General features: G+C 39.3%; 1 protein-coding gene across 2 annotated transcripts; it reads right to left on the reverse strand.

The window, feature by feature from the left end:
- Nucleotides 1-1499: 1499 nt before the first annotated feature.
- Nucleotides 1500-12887, reverse strand: qdpra (quinoid dihydropteridine reductase a). 2 transcript variants are annotated; one of them, XR_013932218.1, is made up of 8 exons: nucleotides 12760-12887; nucleotides 12500-12592; nucleotides 12160-12256; nucleotides 11663-11803; nucleotides 6514-6622; nucleotides 4386-4469; nucleotides 2539-2970; nucleotides 1500-2497 (listed from the first exon to the last, which is right to left on the reverse strand). XR_013932218.1 is itself a non-coding variant. In XM_080415736.1 (7 exons), exons 1-7 carry the CDS (start codon nucleotides 12841-12843, stop codon nucleotides 2868-2870), a joined length of 711 nt encoding a protein of 236 aa, XP_080271862.1. In that variant the 5' UTR covers nucleotides 12844-12887; the 3' UTR covers nucleotides 1500-2867. The 2 variants fall into 2 exon arrangements, 1 of the variants encoding a protein (XP_080271862.1); XM_080415736.1 differs by having other exon boundaries at nucleotides 1500-2970.
- Nucleotides 12888-18132: the final 5245 nt, after the last annotated feature.

Below are 18132 nucleotides of genomic sequence, written 5' to 3' on the forward strand. Positions count from 1 at the left end.
CAGAACACTGGTTCTCAGTGGTCTTTGAGGGGGTTCCAGGGGGGTCCTTAGAAACAGTCCGAACACCCTATTACATTTTTTTGGGCTATTTGAAAATAGCCAACCTACAGTACTTGTAGATTGGCTATTTTTGAAAAATGTTCTCTTATGGGGGTCCCTGGCACAAAATCTTTTCTGGTCTGGAGCCAAAAACTGTCTACCCACCCACTAATACCCACGCATCTCCAGTATTAAGCCCAGCCTACACATAACACAAAACAATAGCATAAGTGTCACCTGGGTGACATGCTATCTTGCAACACCTAAACATGCGATAATCTTTGATCAGCTCAAACCCTTACAGCGATAAACACAGCGGGGGATCCCCATGGGCAATCACTCTAACGTTGGCATCATGGGAGCTAATGTATGCGCTGGCGTCTTGAATGCGCCGCAGGGCCTCACACACACACACACACTAGACTAGATGAATTGCAATGCCACCAAGTATAAATACACATCATCCACAGTAAGCCAGACCGCTCCTATTAATCCTCGCTGTAGTGATTTATTGCAGTGGGCTCCTCGACGGCCCACCCCATACCGTGGCCAGCCAGGAGAAATTGCAGAGTTTAAGACGGAGACCCAGTAATTGTTCTATGGTCTATTTATGTGCATTGCTAAGTGTGAATATATGAGTCAGCAACAAGAAGTTTTTTATGCAGTGCGGAAGAGGCTGTAAACATCTACGTTACCTGCTATAATCAAACTGCTAAATTTATGTTTTTTTTTGGGGGGGGGGGGCGGGGGGTTGCCCCCCTTCTCGCTTTTGAAGGTTTGTAATTTGCCAAGGTGAGTGGCCTGGATGCAAAGCAATCTTCTGTGTTCTGTGCTGAGGAATCAGAATGTTACAGTGTTTGCAGGTAGGTAGGTGTTACGGGTCTTGCCATGTGCATGACAGTACCCGTTCAGTTCCAAGAATGAACTCATCCATTTGATTAACAGAGTGGTTCTTGTTAAAAAAAAAAAATTGTCTCCATGTCATTGAGGGTTATGAATGAGTGCCATCTGGTGGTGGGATAAGATATGACAACTTCACATAAATCACATAAATGGAGATGCGATAAATTGGGTGTAATTTGTATGTAGTTTACATATGGGAACTGCATATCTAAAATAAATAGTTTTCATATGAATAATTTAGTGATGGTTATAAATATATAGTAGATTGTATTTGAACTCCATATGCTTCTTTTTCTTATTTGCTTTAGTGTCCTCAGAATTAGGTTTAATTACTTGTATTACTTGTACAGTATTTTATAGTCTTATGCTGGCAATACAGTTTATAGATTTTTCCATATAGACTAACCATAAATCCACAGCTTTGATTCCTGCAACACCAATTGTGTCCATCAACAGCTGTGCGTTCCACAACATACAGAATCTGTGGAAAATAGAGTAGAAAAAAAGTCTCATCAAGTTTCCAAATTCAAAGCTTAATACAACATATATTTCTTTATTTTGATGATTTACTACTGTAAATGTGATACAAATACAGAGAGATTACTAATAATGACACTAACTAGACATCTCGTTGACACACAAACACACAGAACTAAGACAGGGGCACTTGAAATAGAGTACCAAACAATATAGTATACAATGAGGCCAATTCACTCTGGAACAGATTGTCCGTAAGTTAGAAGACAGCGGCTTATTTCAACATTGGGTTCCTTTCACAGTAGGAGAGGCGCTAAACATGAAACAATACAAACATATAATTACACAGACACATGTTACATACATAATGTACTACTTCTGTACATATGGAAAACTACAGGCACAATATTGTTCAAAGGTTTTTTTTTTCTCTGGTGGGTTTTATGTGTATTAAGGCTTCCCACCACTCTCAAACTATGAAATGTCACAACCGAATAGATAAAGAATATTATTCCGTGTTTCATTCATATAAAAGAATAAACACTAAATCACCCCCACTAAGGATTGGTTTGATGTGTGTTTCTGTAACGTATCTAGATTTACTTTAACACTCACCAGGTAATTTAGTCAAGTATGTTTCAACTGATTTTTTTTTATAAACCAGCTATTGTAAACCACAGCTAGATGGCACTGTGAGGCTGCTTTTGTAAGGAGATGATTCCCCTGCATCCCTGTTCTCTGCCACCCCCCTGTCCCACCCCCTAGGCTAGATACTTTGTTAAATGACCATGTTATACAACAAACCTTCTGTTGAAAATATGTTGTTCTTGTCATACGACACTGTCGTTCAACAAAGTGTAAATTTGCCTTAATCCATTCAATCCGGGGGACGCATTTCTGTCATTTTAGATTTCTTTGGCTATTCAAAAATAGTAGATATACGAGCTCATAGCGAGGCACCGAGTGCCGTGCTATGAGCTTGTAGATCTGCTATTTTTTTTAAATCATGAACATTTGTGAAAATATTTGAATTATGATTTTTTTTTAGGCGGACATTTGTAACTCAAATCTTTGTTCGCTTAAAAAAATGTATATTTCAAGATTTGCTAAAATGTTCACGATTAAAAAAAAAGGCCGATCTACAAGCTCATAGCACTATGAGCCTGTATATCTGCTATTTTTGAATAGCCCAAAGAAATCTTAAAAGGACACAAATGATGCTTTCCCGGTCTTAAAGGGTTAAATCACCACCTCACCTCCTTCCCTCCTATACCTCACCTCAATATCTCCTTGCCTCCTTTTCTCTCTCCTTCCACCTCTCTCTCCTTCTCTCAGCCTCTGTTTCCCTGCCTCCTTCTCCTCGTTTCTCCTTCTCTATGTTTTCCTCAGCCTGCCTCACCCCCTCCCACCTTCTCCACCTCCCATCTCCATAGAGGTGTGTGTGTTGTTTACTGTGTGGCCACAGATTTGGTCTCTCCTCCAGAGGTCAAAAGCTGCATCAGGCTGCCGGAGGCTGGCCGGCTCCTCCCACAAGCCCAGTCGAAGAACATCCTGGAGCGAGAGAGTAAAATAAAGTAAAATAAATACAAAAAGAAAACTAGATCTAGATGAAACTATATGGATTCACAACCAAGCTGTTCTTTGTTTCCAAACGCTGCATACACAAAACTTTTTTTTTTTAGAAATGATAAATGAAATTTTATAAAATTTACTAAATGTTTTACAGGAAAAATATGACGCAGTATTTAACTGAATGCTTTTTTTTGTTGTTGTGAGAAACAGGTTAACCCCCTCTTCCAACATGTCGCTCAACCTCATCTCATCATCATCATCATCAAGAACTCCCTCCAGATTGCATCCATCTCTTTTCTCAGGGATTATCACACTGGATCAGATCTAATCTAATCTGGCCTCCCAACCCCCCCCCCCACACACACACACACACACACGTGCGCGCGCACACGCACACACACACACACGCACACACGCACACATGCACACACACACACACACACACACACACACACACACACACACACACACACACACACACACACACACACACACACACACACACACACAGAGAGAGAGAGAGAGCGAGCTCTGGTTTCTAAACTGACAGGAAGTCAACAGGGAATCTACTGTATGTCTCAATGTACCATCTTACTCTAGTCTGGCATTAATTCAGACTCCCACGTTTGCTGTTGTAATTCTAATCAGTCGGGGAAATCCAGAAGACACGACATCTCCTGACACAATTAATTATATTTGATTTAATGGTTTGAACATGATGTACCTGATATTGTCACTTTGTTGTTTCCGATACAAGTCAGCGTGTCTGTTAATTGTAATTGATAATTATTCATAATTGTCTTAAGACTTTATATTATGATCACAGCTGGCTCCTAATCCAGTTGGAAATTGGCGTTGTTTTGTGTCATGCGTCATCAAAGCCACAATGTATTACTTAAGCGGATAACATAAATAGTCAAATTAATATCATCAGTGTGTAGTAAAGAGATACAATAGATAAGAAGCAGATCATTTGTTTGCTTATAACTGAACATAGAGACAGATAGAGACAAACCGAGCATCCTGTGTGGATCCATTTTGCCATCTTGTGGTGAATTAGTGACATTTCACTTCCTTCACATTTTTGTGTTGTATTGTATTATGTTTTTAGTCACATATTAAAATAATTTCAGCAGTAGGTATGATCAACCATTACTCTAATAGTAATTGATAACTGATCTATACTGATCAAATGATACGTAGGCATTGTCCAATATAAAGCATATGGTAGACATATTGTGCTGAGCATGATATTATAAGGCCATTCAAATTGGTCAGCCATGTTATAACTTGCAAATTAAGCTGCTAATTTATGGCTCACAATATGAACGCCCAGCCTGGACAGAACTATTCTGAAACAACAGCGATGTAACAGCGATGACATCAACACTCACTCTACGATGTACTCCAATGGGGTCCAGGAACCGAAGTCTGCGTCAGGCATGAATTTCCTGTTCATCGGCGTATCCAAGGTAACCCTGTCAAATGAAGCCAGATGACAATCAGGGAGCAGCTCTGGCTAAGCAGAGAGGAGAGGAGAGGAGGAGAGAAACAGCTAGCAGACTGCAGCATTTCACACTGTGTAATAATAGGTACCTTGCATAATAAAATTAATGCATTATGTTTTGACTCCGAGACATTTATGATTAGAATTGTGTGGCTTGAAGAAGCATGAAGGACAACAAAAAGCATTAAGAAACTAGTATTTAACAGTAAACATATTAAGCATATTAAACATATTAAGGTAGGCTTTGTAATGGTGTATAACATACATACATACATACATACATACATACATACATACATACATACATACATACATACATACATACATACATACATACATACATACATACATACATACATACATACATACATACATACATACATACATACATACATACATACATACATACTTATTGTAAGTCGCTTTGGATAAAAGCGTCTGCTAAATGACTGTAATGTAATACGTACGTACATACTGCATTTTGGGTGTTTTACACAATAATCAAACCTACAACTTCAAACATCAAACATTTTCTATCACAATGTGAAAAGGATAACTGGACTACTGCTCTGCTGAAGCAGTGGAGAGGGGTTTGCTGTTGCAGAAATGCAAGTCATGGGGCTAATGCTGACCAGATGTGACAGCTAGCTGGAGGGGTGGACTCCATTCAGCCTCTGATTGCTAGAAACGCGACCGAGTAGAGCACTGGAAGATACACCCCCGAAAAATACTCCAAAACTAGATTCTCATGATGACAATGCAGAAATACCAGTCAACATTAAAGGGATAGTTCACCCCCAAAATGACTTTTTTTCTATCGATTACTCAACCCATGGAGACTTGAATTCATGGATATTTTTTTGTTTTTGTCGCATTGCTAAACCAAAAATTTGATGACCGGCAGCGGTTCCGGAAGGAACACAAAGAGTCTCCTTTGTGTCTCCTACCGGAACCTCTGCCTACCAGTCCGCTGGTTATCAAATTATTGTCTTAGGAATGCGACAAAAACAAAAAAAATATCCATGCATTCAAGTCTCCATGGGGTGACTAATCGATAGAAAACAATATTGTTTTGGGGTGAACTATCCCTTTAAGTGAACAAATCAGTAAGGCTATGATATAATATTAATTAAAGTCAGCCACGTGAAAGAGACAGTGTGCAACCCACAAGTGATTCAATATTCCTCTACTACCTCTTCTGCCTGGTTCGTGTTTCTTAACCAGCAGTAGCAAATGCACGTTTTACATTATACATGATCGTTCTATAGGGACACATGTTGCATCTAATATTAAGGCACTGTGGTTTTGATCTTTGCACACTTTACTATAGACCCCTTAACAGACAACGTCACACTGATAAGAACCATGCTTGCGCAGGCCGGCACCAAATGAAACCCATTCTGTCATGTCTCGCTAGGACGCGCCTCACTAGCCAACACAAAAGAGGAGGTTGAATGAACTGAAACCAGCGCACCCCGAAACAATATGTTGGGAATTGATTGCATGAAACAATCACCTGTGCGTCCAGTCACAATGTTGGTAAACAAATAATTGGTCTATTGGTTGCTATGTTAGAGTGAACATGGTTTAAGTGAACAAGCCATAGCCAAACTGTGCCATTATTTGACGGTTGTGGCTGGCTAGTGGCTCGTATTAATCATGGACTACTATAAATGTCAATTTAGAATTTAAGGCACACTCTAAACAGCTAAAACCTTATGAACAACTGAATATGTATACCCACTATTATTCTTTTAAACATTTGTATTTATTATATATATATATATGAAACCTAGCGTCCCTATCCATATTTTTTATCTCTTTCTTTCTTTCTTTCTTTCTTTCTTTCTAAACATTTTGCATTATGTTGAAAGTGAGATTTGTGAGCAACCCACCAAGTAAAATTTCTTGCATGTGCAAACTTACTTGGACAACAAAGCATGTTGTGATAGGAATAGTGCTCTGATCATAATATGTTTCACCTATGCTGCATATAGCATGCAAGCAGTACTCACGGTAGTATCGCCACAGCGGTGGCCCCAGAGGGAAGACCACTGTCCTCTCCAGCTAGACTCTGACACAGCTGATGCACAGCAGCTTTAGCCATGCCATAGCCCACCATACCTAAGGATACAAGACACAATACATCGTACAATGTCAAATCTTATCGTTCTGAGGGAAACTCTGCTTCCAGAAGCGACAGAAAACAGTGAACACCATTCACAGCCGTGGACTACATGCAACATTACCGAATGTGAATAATGACCCCTTTGAATGGGTCACAGGGGTGGGGAGAGAGGTGGCTAAAGATAAAATATTTGCTGAATTTTTTATCAATCATACAAAACACCTGCCTTTCACCATACGCATATGATGGCTTGGACAGACAGGATACATTATCTTGTAGAATGTTAATCAGTAATTGTATGTTATTTGTGCCCTTTATTAGAAATTGAATCAAAATCAGCAACTCTTCATTGCCAAAAGCCGGTTCAAACAAGGAATTTGTGACAGCTGAACGTTAATTTAACCAACAAAGTACCTGGATTAACAGGAACCACACGTGCAACAAGATATCGCAGAACATCCATCCAGACAGTAGACTACAGTAGACAGCAGACAATACTCTTAGCTTAAAATAAGACATAAGATAACACGTGTAGATCAGATTAGAAGTGTGTAGTAGATTAAATTAGATTAGCTCTGATTAATTAGCTAGGGTGAAAACAAACCCTGCTGCTTGTTCTCTCGTATTTAATGTTTGTCTATGCTTTACACACCAATTTATTCCAGAGCCCCAGGCTTGGCTTAATTGTTGAATGTTTTGTAGTTAAAAGCATCTGGAATCAATAAGTGGCCATTTTCCATTTAAACGGGGTTTGAAAAGAATGCAAAGATTTTCTCCCTCTGCCAATCACATGACAGACATGCCAAGCGACCTTTGAAGAATTGACCAATGGGGGAAAGGGGTGGTGTGTTTTCCTCAAGTTTTTTGTTTTTGTGCCACACAAAAAAGTGGAGAGTGCTAGGGTTCCCAAGGAGGCAAACAAACAATTGAGGGAGGGAGACCACCACTGTACAATGCAAAATAATAGTTTTAATGCATTCAAACAGCACATTTTTTTCCAACTTTTGTTTAGGCAAACACACAATTGGCTTAAAATCTTACAGACTGCTCAGCAACACGTTTCGAATACAAGAACTCTTCCTCAGGCCGCAATGGTAAGCATGTGAAATCATGTCAAATATATAGGGAAGGAGAAGGGGTCACATTATGATCACTTGAATACAGGCAGGTGTGGTAAGGGTGTGGTCTGTGATAAATACATCAATCAAGATTGAAACCAAAAACTAATCAGTGGGGTTGTGTGAGTCAATATACACATGCACACACATATACGCACACACACACATGCATACATATACACAGACATGCCTGCAAACATGCACCGCATGCACGTTGTTTGTTTGCCTAAAGAAAAGCTGTTTGAAAGCATTCAAACTATTATTTTGGATTGTACAGTGGTCTCCCTCATCAGTATCAGTTTTTTTTTTATATGTACATAATCCCCGTATAAAATATAGGGGGATTCTAAAATTTTAAACAATTCATGGATATTCTTCTGTTTTTGTCGCATTCCTAAGCCAATAATTTGATGACCAGCGGTTCCGGTAGGAGACACAAAGGAGACTTTTTGTGTCTCCTACCGAAACCGCTGCCGGTCATTACAAAAAGTCATTTTGGGGGTGAACTACCCCTTTAGTGCTTAAATGAACCTGAAACTGACATTTGTATTGCAGTTTGTTCATCGCTGCCAGTTCTTGGGCACACTTGATTTGGACTCATTCCCTTTCGATTGTACACAGCCAGTGAGGTATTTTCTTTTTTTTGTGCTAAAACAATATATGTTTTTGTTATGTTTCTATCATTTATATGCAGTCAGTATGTCAGCCAGCAGTCAGTCAGTCAGCAGTCACATCAGTATGAAGAACTACTGACTCATTTTGACAGGAAGGAATCATGTCCTGGTTTAGGTTACACTTAATGGTGTAAAAATCTTGTCCCTGTGTTTTAGGTCTGAAAGTATGGTCCTTGCGGGGGAAACAATTGTACTGTTTATTTTTCCTTAGAGTGGAAAATGTGTTTCAGGGTGTCAAGTGTATTTTCCATTATCATGCTCATCCATTACTAACTCACTGTCCCTTTGAAAATCAATAAAAACAACTGGTACCATGTACCAAAATTGTTGGAACCCAGCTCACATACTATAGGCTTCAAGGGGACCATTATGAGGTTCAAGCTGAATTCCACATCATACATATTAGGCTAAGGTCACAAGGTCACTCACATGGTTTGTTAACCCTCACTTGACTTCAAAACTTTCAAATCTCCTTTTCCAGTAAGACACAGCCCTACCATTATCCTGCAGAGTAAAATCCTGTGTTGGAAATTTCTCAGAGCATGGCGACTCTGATCCTTACTTGCTGTTGTTTGCAATGTCTTGATGAGTGAGGCTGATTCTATTATTGTGCTAACTCTACGTCACTCAGCTAAATGCCAAAACAATGTAAATGTGAAAAAGATATATATGTGTGTGTGTGTGTGTGTGTGTGTGTGTGTGTGTGTGTGTGTGTGTGTGTGTGTGTGTGTGTGTGTGTGTGTGTGTGTGTGTGTGTGTATATATATATATATATATATATATATATATATATAAAATATGTTTTTTTAAGCACAGTCTAGTTTAAGTCTATCTATGTTGCCCTAATTCAGTCGGTGTCTGTCAACGCAATCTCCTCCCCTGCTTTCCTCAGCACAGATGATCTGGTCATTAGATCAACATTGTTGTTTGCTCAACATGTTTGATCAAAGCCTACAGAGGGGAGGATCAGTACAGAATAGCACTGTCTGTCCCTGTGCTTCTCTACAACGTCTGTTGGGACACTTCTTCAATATTTGTCTCTCAACGTTGCCTCGTGTGACCTGGTATTAAAGCAGAATTTGTCTGCATGAATTTGGGGTAAATAAATACACAAAGAATTAACATGTTTCAATGCAAATATATTAAAAAACATATTCCAAAACAATCAGTCCTGGTAATGGGTGCAGGTGTTCCTACTTCTAAGTAATGCCCACTACTACTGTTATACAGTATACCCACATCAGGGTGAGGTACTGGGCTGGAAAAGTCACAATAAGATCAGGCCAGTACACCTACCACACCATTTACTCTATATGTAGACTATGCACCTTTTAATTTACTGACATTGCCTTGATCCCATCGGGTCAGAGCACAAAGTATTTGCCCCTTTGTACTGTGAAGATTCACATGACATCAAAACATCACTACATGGAAGTGTACACATGGAGTGGGAGCTCTGCAATCCCCTGACGACAGCTGCTCTCCATTTGAACAAAGCAACCGCACCATGTCCTTTAACCGGGTCCACATGTGAGGAGGATAATGTGGTGAATCCACTAGAACTGCTGAGTCACCCTCTGCTCAGGACCGACAGCCAATGGGATTGTCTGCTGTGCTGTGACTGCTGAGCGATAGGGTTTGTATTGTATTGTCGTATACTGTATTGTAGGATCTAAGCACATCATCAGGGTTTATAGGCAATATGGTTAGCCTGGCCTTGGTCTGTATCGCACCCCACCCCAATTCGCCCCTCATGTGCTGCAGTATATTTGTGTGTTGTGTGTTCTGTCTTATAAATTTGCATTGTGCATGTGGTGTGTATGTTAGGTGTTTTTGCTACGAAGCACAATGAGTTTCCTGAGTGTATTAAATGTGCAAAACACATAAACACGTCACATGGATAGGATTGGTTACGAGGGGGGTGGGACCATCACATGAGTCCACACCACAGCAGCCTGAGTGCAGCAGGGAATCAAATCAGAAGGTTTATATCACATGACTACAATGGTCAAGAACGCAATAGAGAATATAAACATTATGACTTAAATTAATGTTGGAATCATAACTCTAGAGGTCTGCGCTTTGACAGAGTCAGTCTCAACTAGATCGTATTATAGCGAGTTCATATCCTTGACACATTTTGGTGTCAAGTTAAACTGTAGCAATGGATTACTCTTGAGGTAAGGCATGTAGGGTGCAAGCTGGTCAGGTGACAATTTTTTCAGACAACGCACTGTGCTCCTATTACTCTCTATACACAACAAAGTCCTCATCATAGTTTAACTCTAAGTAAGTAAGTAAGTAATTTGGGTCAACGTTTACACTCTCAGAGTTAAACTAACACTGGGGATTTTTCTGCGAACAAGGCTAGGAGGCCCACATTTCACAACCACCAGAGAGAGATTCATCAGCATCAGTTTTTTGTCAAAGTGTCTTGTGTTCTTCCTAATAGTCTGGAACAATTTCCCATGCTACTAATGAGTATGTCAATGGCTATTACCTGCTCCAAGTGGGCAGACCACTTGCATTTGTTTTTTCTTTTTCTTTATTGAACTACTAGACAATAGGAAACTTCAGAGGAAGAGGACACAGGATGAACCCATATACTCCACAATGCTTCAATAGTCAGTGAGCGCTCAAGTGTTTTTGATCATCTCTCCTGATGTTATTTGTGGATTTGGCAATGGACGTGTACCACTGTCTGTCAAATTATCAAAAGCTGGTGGTGTCTACTCTGCACAGTGGCTCAGCCAGGTAACCACTTAACCACTTAAATCCTATCTACTTCGTTGACTGGAGTCCCCCAGGGGTCTCTATACTTGGCCGGAATGGGCGCCTAATTTTTCTCCCTCAACACCAAATCTCTTTGCCGTTCCCACACATAGCCGGCCCCGGCTATGTGCCAACGTGCCCATGAGCAAGACACCTAACCCCTAATTGCTCCCCCCATGAGCGCTCATCAAAACCATCTGAGCAGCCATCAGCTGGGTGAAACTGAAAACTGATTAACAAGGTTTCCCGAATAGTAAGCCCAGAAACGTCATCATATTGATAATAGTAGCCAATATCATGTACAGACAGTACATTGTGCACGCATGCATACACATTCTTTTGATATAATAGCTGCACCCTGGTCACCGTGACCAGTGACATTTAAACAAATTTGCTTTAGCCTGGCATTGCCAGACAGACTGATCACGTGGGATCACTAACACGATCGTGGGCTACATTTGCTTGTCCTTACCACTTGTGCCAGCGAGGGACGCCTTAGCCCCGGGTAAAGTCAACAGACCTCCAGGCTTCAGGTGGAGAGCAGCTAGATGGCTGGAGACGGTGCAAGTCCACACACTCTGTTTCCACATCATGTCTGTGTTCTTGTAGAAGTCTAATGGAGACACACACATGAAATGTGTTTAGTACAGTTTAATATGGCTGCAAATAGGGGTGTAACAGTTAATCGAACAAATCGATTTAATCAATCAAATACAAAAATACTAAATTGATTTTAATAACAATAATCAATTTTGGGGGAACATTTTTTTTATCTACAAGCTCGAATATTTTTGCTATTTTATATAAAATAATATAAAATAGGGTTTAAGTGGTTAATCAGACTAATCAATTTAGTCAATTATAAACTAAATATATGCTTCTCGATTATTCGATTCATTGAACAATAATCGATAGAACAATGGCTAATAAAATAATTGATGAATGAAGGCATGTGCATCACGTTCTGACCTTTGGAACTGAAGTTTCCTCCGGCCCAGCCTCCAGCCACACACAAGATGGCATCCACTTTCTGTTGCCCTAGCAACTGGGCCACATCTGCTGTCACCTACAGAGAGACAACACATCTCATTATTAGCCATTAGCCATAAAGAATAATAAATATGCAGGACTCCATACTGGACTTGAAAATTATGTAGCCTATAAAATCTATGAATTGCAATTCACCTCAGGCAATTGTCAATGTAAAAATAGGCATACCAAGATGTAGGGTTGTCCAGCATAATAGGCTACTTATGGACTGTCATACAACCTATACCAGCCAATTAACACTATTGAAGGAAAAACCTACCTGTCCCGCCTGCTCTGTGAAGCATTCAGACAACTTGACCAGCACATTTTCATCTGCGTCCTCGTTGGCATTGATGTCGATGCTGGCGACCCACTGTTGAGTAAACAGAGACAGAGTGAGAAAGGGACAGAGTGGGGTAAATAAATAATGTAATTACAAATTGAAATAAGAGCTTGAAGCTTTACGCATCTTTCGAGTATAGCCAAACGAGCAACAAAAAGGAGCTATACTGAAGCACTGTACGTTTGTTAGTCACTCACCCATCCTTTGGATTTGAAATGCTGAACAAGTTTTGAACCCAGCGCTCCTCTTCCACCGTAGACGATAACTCGCTTCTCAGACATGCTTTCCCCTGACTAGCGCTCTGAGCAATAGCTGCTGTTCCAGCTCAAAACAGCAGATAAGTGGGACAGAGAGAGAGGGCGGGGGGCGAGAGAGAGAGAGGGGGAGAGAGAGAGAGAGAGAGAGAGAGAGGGGGGGGAGAGAGAGAGAGAGAGGGAGGGGGAGAGAGAGGGGGGGGGGAGAGAGCAACATGTTGGCTTTAGCCTTTTGCTGTAGCCATACACTGTAAAATAAATAAAAATAAAATAAATAAACAAATCAGCAAAAATGACAGAGACCAGACCAGTGAGGGGGGTTTAAAGCACTGTTTCCCAAACAGTGGGTCGGGACCCATGTTTGGGTCGTGAACCCTACCAAAAGGAGTAAAGGAGTGTAAAACCCTACTCACTTTCAAAACTGCCCTAAAGATACACCTTCAGGAGGCTGCAATTCGAAAATGGCCCCTGTCTTAACCTACCCCCCCCCCCCTCCTTCATTTTCCTCTTTTGTATATATTTATATATTTTTTTTCTCTCGTCATACCAGTAACCTGAAAGCTGATTGTATGACATTCTGTATAGTAGTGTGTATATCTGCCTGCCTCTTATATTTTATCATGATTTGTGTGCATGGGGTTCTCATCTTAAACAAGCGTTATGCTTAATGAGGGTTTCCAGTTTAGTAGACCTTGTATTGTGAATTTGTACTTCCATGTACTGTTATGTACTGTCATGTACTATTCTCATGTCTTTCTAAATAAACTACATCAATCAATCAATCAATCAAACCAATTTTTATGGATAAGTACATTTTTATGCATAAGTAAATATCCCCTTTTTTTCGTTTCCTACATTTAAAAATACATATTATTTGTAAAGATTTTAAAGAACCCAAAAAGTTTAAGACGTAGTGAAAATAGCAGAAAAGGTTTGGGAACCATTGGTTTAAAGCAGCTCAGTCAGGTGAGGGCAAAGACTGTTGACTGTCCCTAAAGGCCAGTCCACACCAATGCAACTTTTTTTATTTTTTTATTTTTTTTTCTCTCTTCATACCAGTAACCTGAAAGCTGATTGTATGACATTCTGTATAGTAGTGTGTATATCTGTCTGCCTCTTATATGACATCATGATTTGTGTGCATGGGGTTCTCATCTTAAACAAGCTTAGTGCTTAATGAGAGTTCCAGTTTAGTAGACCTTGTATTGTGAATTTGTACTTCCATGTACTGTTATGTACTGTCATATTCTCATGTCTTACTAAATAAACTACATCAATCAAAAACTCCTTGCAACATGCAACTACTTGCGTGGACTGGCCTTAAAACTGTTTTGTTGCAAAGAGTTGCGACTAGTTGCATTGGTGTGGTCTGGCCATTAGATTTAGACGCAGGTCTTGTTGTCCATGGACTAGACCATGGAGACTGGACAACAAGAGAGAAGTCCAAACAGACATTGGACATCAGATTGAGAGTGAGGCAGGTTGCCCATCTTGGCTATAAGTAGGCAGTTGGCCTATTAGAGGTAACCAACCAATCAGCCCATTACCACTGCAAGAAAATGAACACCATATAGATATATACCATAAACAACCCATACAGCAAACAAACAATCAATCCAATATTGTCACATCACTCTTAAAGAAGAGATAACAATCATCTATACAACTTCACAACTTAGAAGAATACATTGCAACAATACAACTTACAATACAATACAATACAACTTACATAAGAAATTACCATAGTTTTTGGTGTACATAAAGACTTTAGGGGCACAGCTATAAAGGACTTTTTGCGGATGTATTTTTTTTTATTGTTATCTTTTTGTGAATTAATAGAAGAATATATGTGAGTATTTAAATCTATGGTATCTGTCTGGATGAATTTTGTTTGGTAAGAATGAAAAAAATATATATACAATATAAGGACCTGAGGAGAAAAGGAGATAAACCTGAAGTTACAAAAAGTTATAAGACAGAGAACTAGCATATATAACGAGGAGGAAATGGAGATGAAAGGTGATGGAGATGATGAAAGAGCATATGGACGAATAAGAGAGAAACATCTGAGTAAACACGTCTCAGGGCAGCTAAAAGGAAGTGGCACAAAACTCCTCTCTACTTCTCCTGCTCATTAATATCCACTGTTAATGCTAACTCCTATTTCCACTATATTAAGATTCAGTCCTCTGCTTCTAACCCAGTAAGCTCTTTTCCACCTTCTCATCTCTCCTTAACCATTCCACAGGCACAGGTACCCCCACCCATCCCTTTCTGCAGAGGCTTTCTACACCTACTTTGATAAGAAGGGCCAATGCTCCAAGTGATATAGACTCCTCTACATCTAAACTTGCACTCTGCCAGAAAACACCCTTGTCTCAGACAAGGATTCACAACTTGCAAGTGTTTTTTTGTAAAAGGTTTTGCCCTTTAAAGTTGTGTCCAAGATCAATGTCAACTCCATAATAAACAGGTTTAGCTATATCCTAAGGTCCCCTGTCTCACTTCCTGGTTTAAAAGGGCAGGAAAGCTGTGGAAGCTCTGGTAAGCTTTTTATTTGTTGATAAATGCACTAAATAATATTACTATCTGGTGTGTCCCAACCATAACATGTCAACTCCATCAGTCCTTCTAACCCCCCCACCTCCCCCCCTCCATGAGCATTAATAGAAATCTAAGCAACTTGAAAACGTACTCACTACGACTGTGCTGTGGAATGAAAAAAACATCCGTCAGACTACGTCAGATGTGAACTCCGTCAGAAAAACTGTTGGAGGTTGGCCCATTATGGTTTAATAGTCAACACTTTGATCTTTTAAAATATATTTTCCCAATTAAATAAAAATAAAGGTTTTGTCCCAATTCTCAAGAATGGGTGCTAAACATATTTTTCTTATTGACAGTTCAGATATAGTTCAGTACAACTTGCATATTGTGTATGTGTATAGCATAGTTGTTTCTTCAGTGGGTTAGATGGTTGCCTCCCTTTCCATCAGAAAACACCATCTGTCAACCATTGTTTCTTATGATAATTATGTTTTGTCAAGAATTGATTGAATATACTGTATATGTTTTTTTGTACAACTCAAATATTTGTAATAAACTATTATGACAAGTGAGTGAGGTGTCATGCCTAAATACTCATTCATTGAGACTCACCAACAGACCATGAGCAATATAGAATATCCACTTCCAGTGAATGTTATTTAGAAATGTTATCATACACATAGGCTACTGTATGAATGGACTGGAAAGAATCATGGAAATCATTGTACTAAGGAAGTCTGAGTGATTTTTTGTATCACTATTTTTTAATTCATTTAATTTTATGTTGTAGTTGTTTTTAACTAAGACTATAATTCTCAACGTTGGTGCACTTGAAATGATGAAGGGATTGAAAATATGCTTATCCTAGCCTACAAGAGATTCAGATTCCTAGGAATGTCATTAAAAAGTAAAGGCTGTGAATTTCGCTCCACTATGACTTTAATTCTAACCCTTCCTCTGGAACTTCACTCGTTATTATTCCCACAGTTCCACCTTGTGGAAGAAACGAGTAATTACAGTTTGTAGGGAAATATTATGCACACAATTGTTTTTATAGGTGAGCTATACATTTGATTTATAGATTTGATAGTAAATAACAAATTGCCCTCGTGGAGATTTTAGAGAAACCTTTAAAGCAGGTCTTTGTGAATCAGTATTGTAAATATGGATCCAACTTTTAATACTAGAGCAAAACTTCAAAACCTACTCCCACTCTTCCATGTATTCTACTCAATCTGTCACCCATAGTGTGGCTGTTCTATTCTATGCAGCTACTGATGCTATTCAATGAGGTCATACCAAACCTTTCTCAATAATGCCCCATTATTGCAGAGCCACATACTGTAGGCTATCTGTGCATGGACATCGACATGAATCAAATGTTACAAATATATTAAAAAGGAATAACCTGATTTTATCACGCACCCAGGCTACTACTGATGTAGTAGTGAGAACGAATTGACATAAACATGAGTATGATTAACAGTACTTTACTGTTATGACATGATTCAACATGAAATAAAATAGGATCTCTAACAAAATGCTTTTGAAGATGGTGATTATATAACTAATCCCAAGTTTCCTGAAAGATGTGCATGTACTACATTCACAACCAAAATGTGTCTGCGGCAAACAATTTGATATCCTAGGTCCAGGGTGGGCATCTACTGCAGATCTACAAGCTTGTTCCCAAAAGGTTGCCCATCTCTGCTTGGATTATTTTTTCTTTATTTGACAGAATAGCAGTCATATTTATTTATTAACCCTTTGTTAGGTTTTATTGACTGATTTTGCCTGTACTGTATTATTCTTATTATCATCACATGCAAAATGATGGGTTCATTGCCCAGCAGCCAGTCATACCTTACATTTCCAATTGCTTCAAGCTAGCATGATCAAAATACAGTGAGTTACTTATTTTTAGGCAGCTGGCACAGTCAGTGACCTTTTTGCTTCATGACAGACCGTTTCTGCCTGAATTTGAGATTTTCTAAACTAAAATGAGTAATAAACTACTGCTCAAGTAATAAAGGGTAACTGAGACCCATATATTTTCAGTCACTCAAACAATCTTATAACATCTCCAATCAATTTAGTCATCCAAAGTTAGTTAAACTCTAAAACATTGATGCATTACTTACATGCTCAAATCCCTGGAAACATGCAAAAATACTACAATGATGTGGCTTAACCCATTATAAAGCATCGGTCATTTTAGCATCTGTTATTTTATATATATATATATCTCAACATAAGTTTTTCAGAAACCTCTTGATTTGGAAGGCATATCGTTGCCATCGGGTAGAAACCTCTTATCTCCATATTCTAACTTTCACACTACAGTGGCACACAAAATCTAAATAAGCAGATCCACAAGCTCGAAATGCAGCGCAAAGAGACGTGTTTTGAGCTTGTAGATCTGCTCCTTTTGCAGTTTTGGAATTTTAATCCTGAAAAGTAGCAGTTTTGGACATAGTTTCCACCCGACAGAACTTGTAGAATCGGCCTCAGGTCTTAATGCGTTAAAATGCCAAAAACCTACACTTAAACCTCTTAACCGTGGTGTTAATTGCCAATTCACATGCCAAGAAATTCTTCAAACTACACTGCACGCTACTCTCCAAATACAGAAGCTTGCTGGAGTAGATGTATATACGCTGTCAGGTGTAACCATTACTTTGTGCAGAGCACTTCTCGGGAGTTGTCATCACAGACCTATCCTTAGTCACGAGACAGGAAGAGGTTCATAGCCAGCTACTACAAGTCGGA

Source organism: Gymnoscopelus braueri (genome assembly GCF_963280865.1).
Source record: "Gymnoscopelus braueri genome assembly, chromosome: 20".
Taxonomy (NCBI): domain Eukaryota; kingdom Metazoa; phylum Chordata; class Actinopteri; order Myctophiformes; family Myctophidae; genus Gymnoscopelus; species Gymnoscopelus braueri.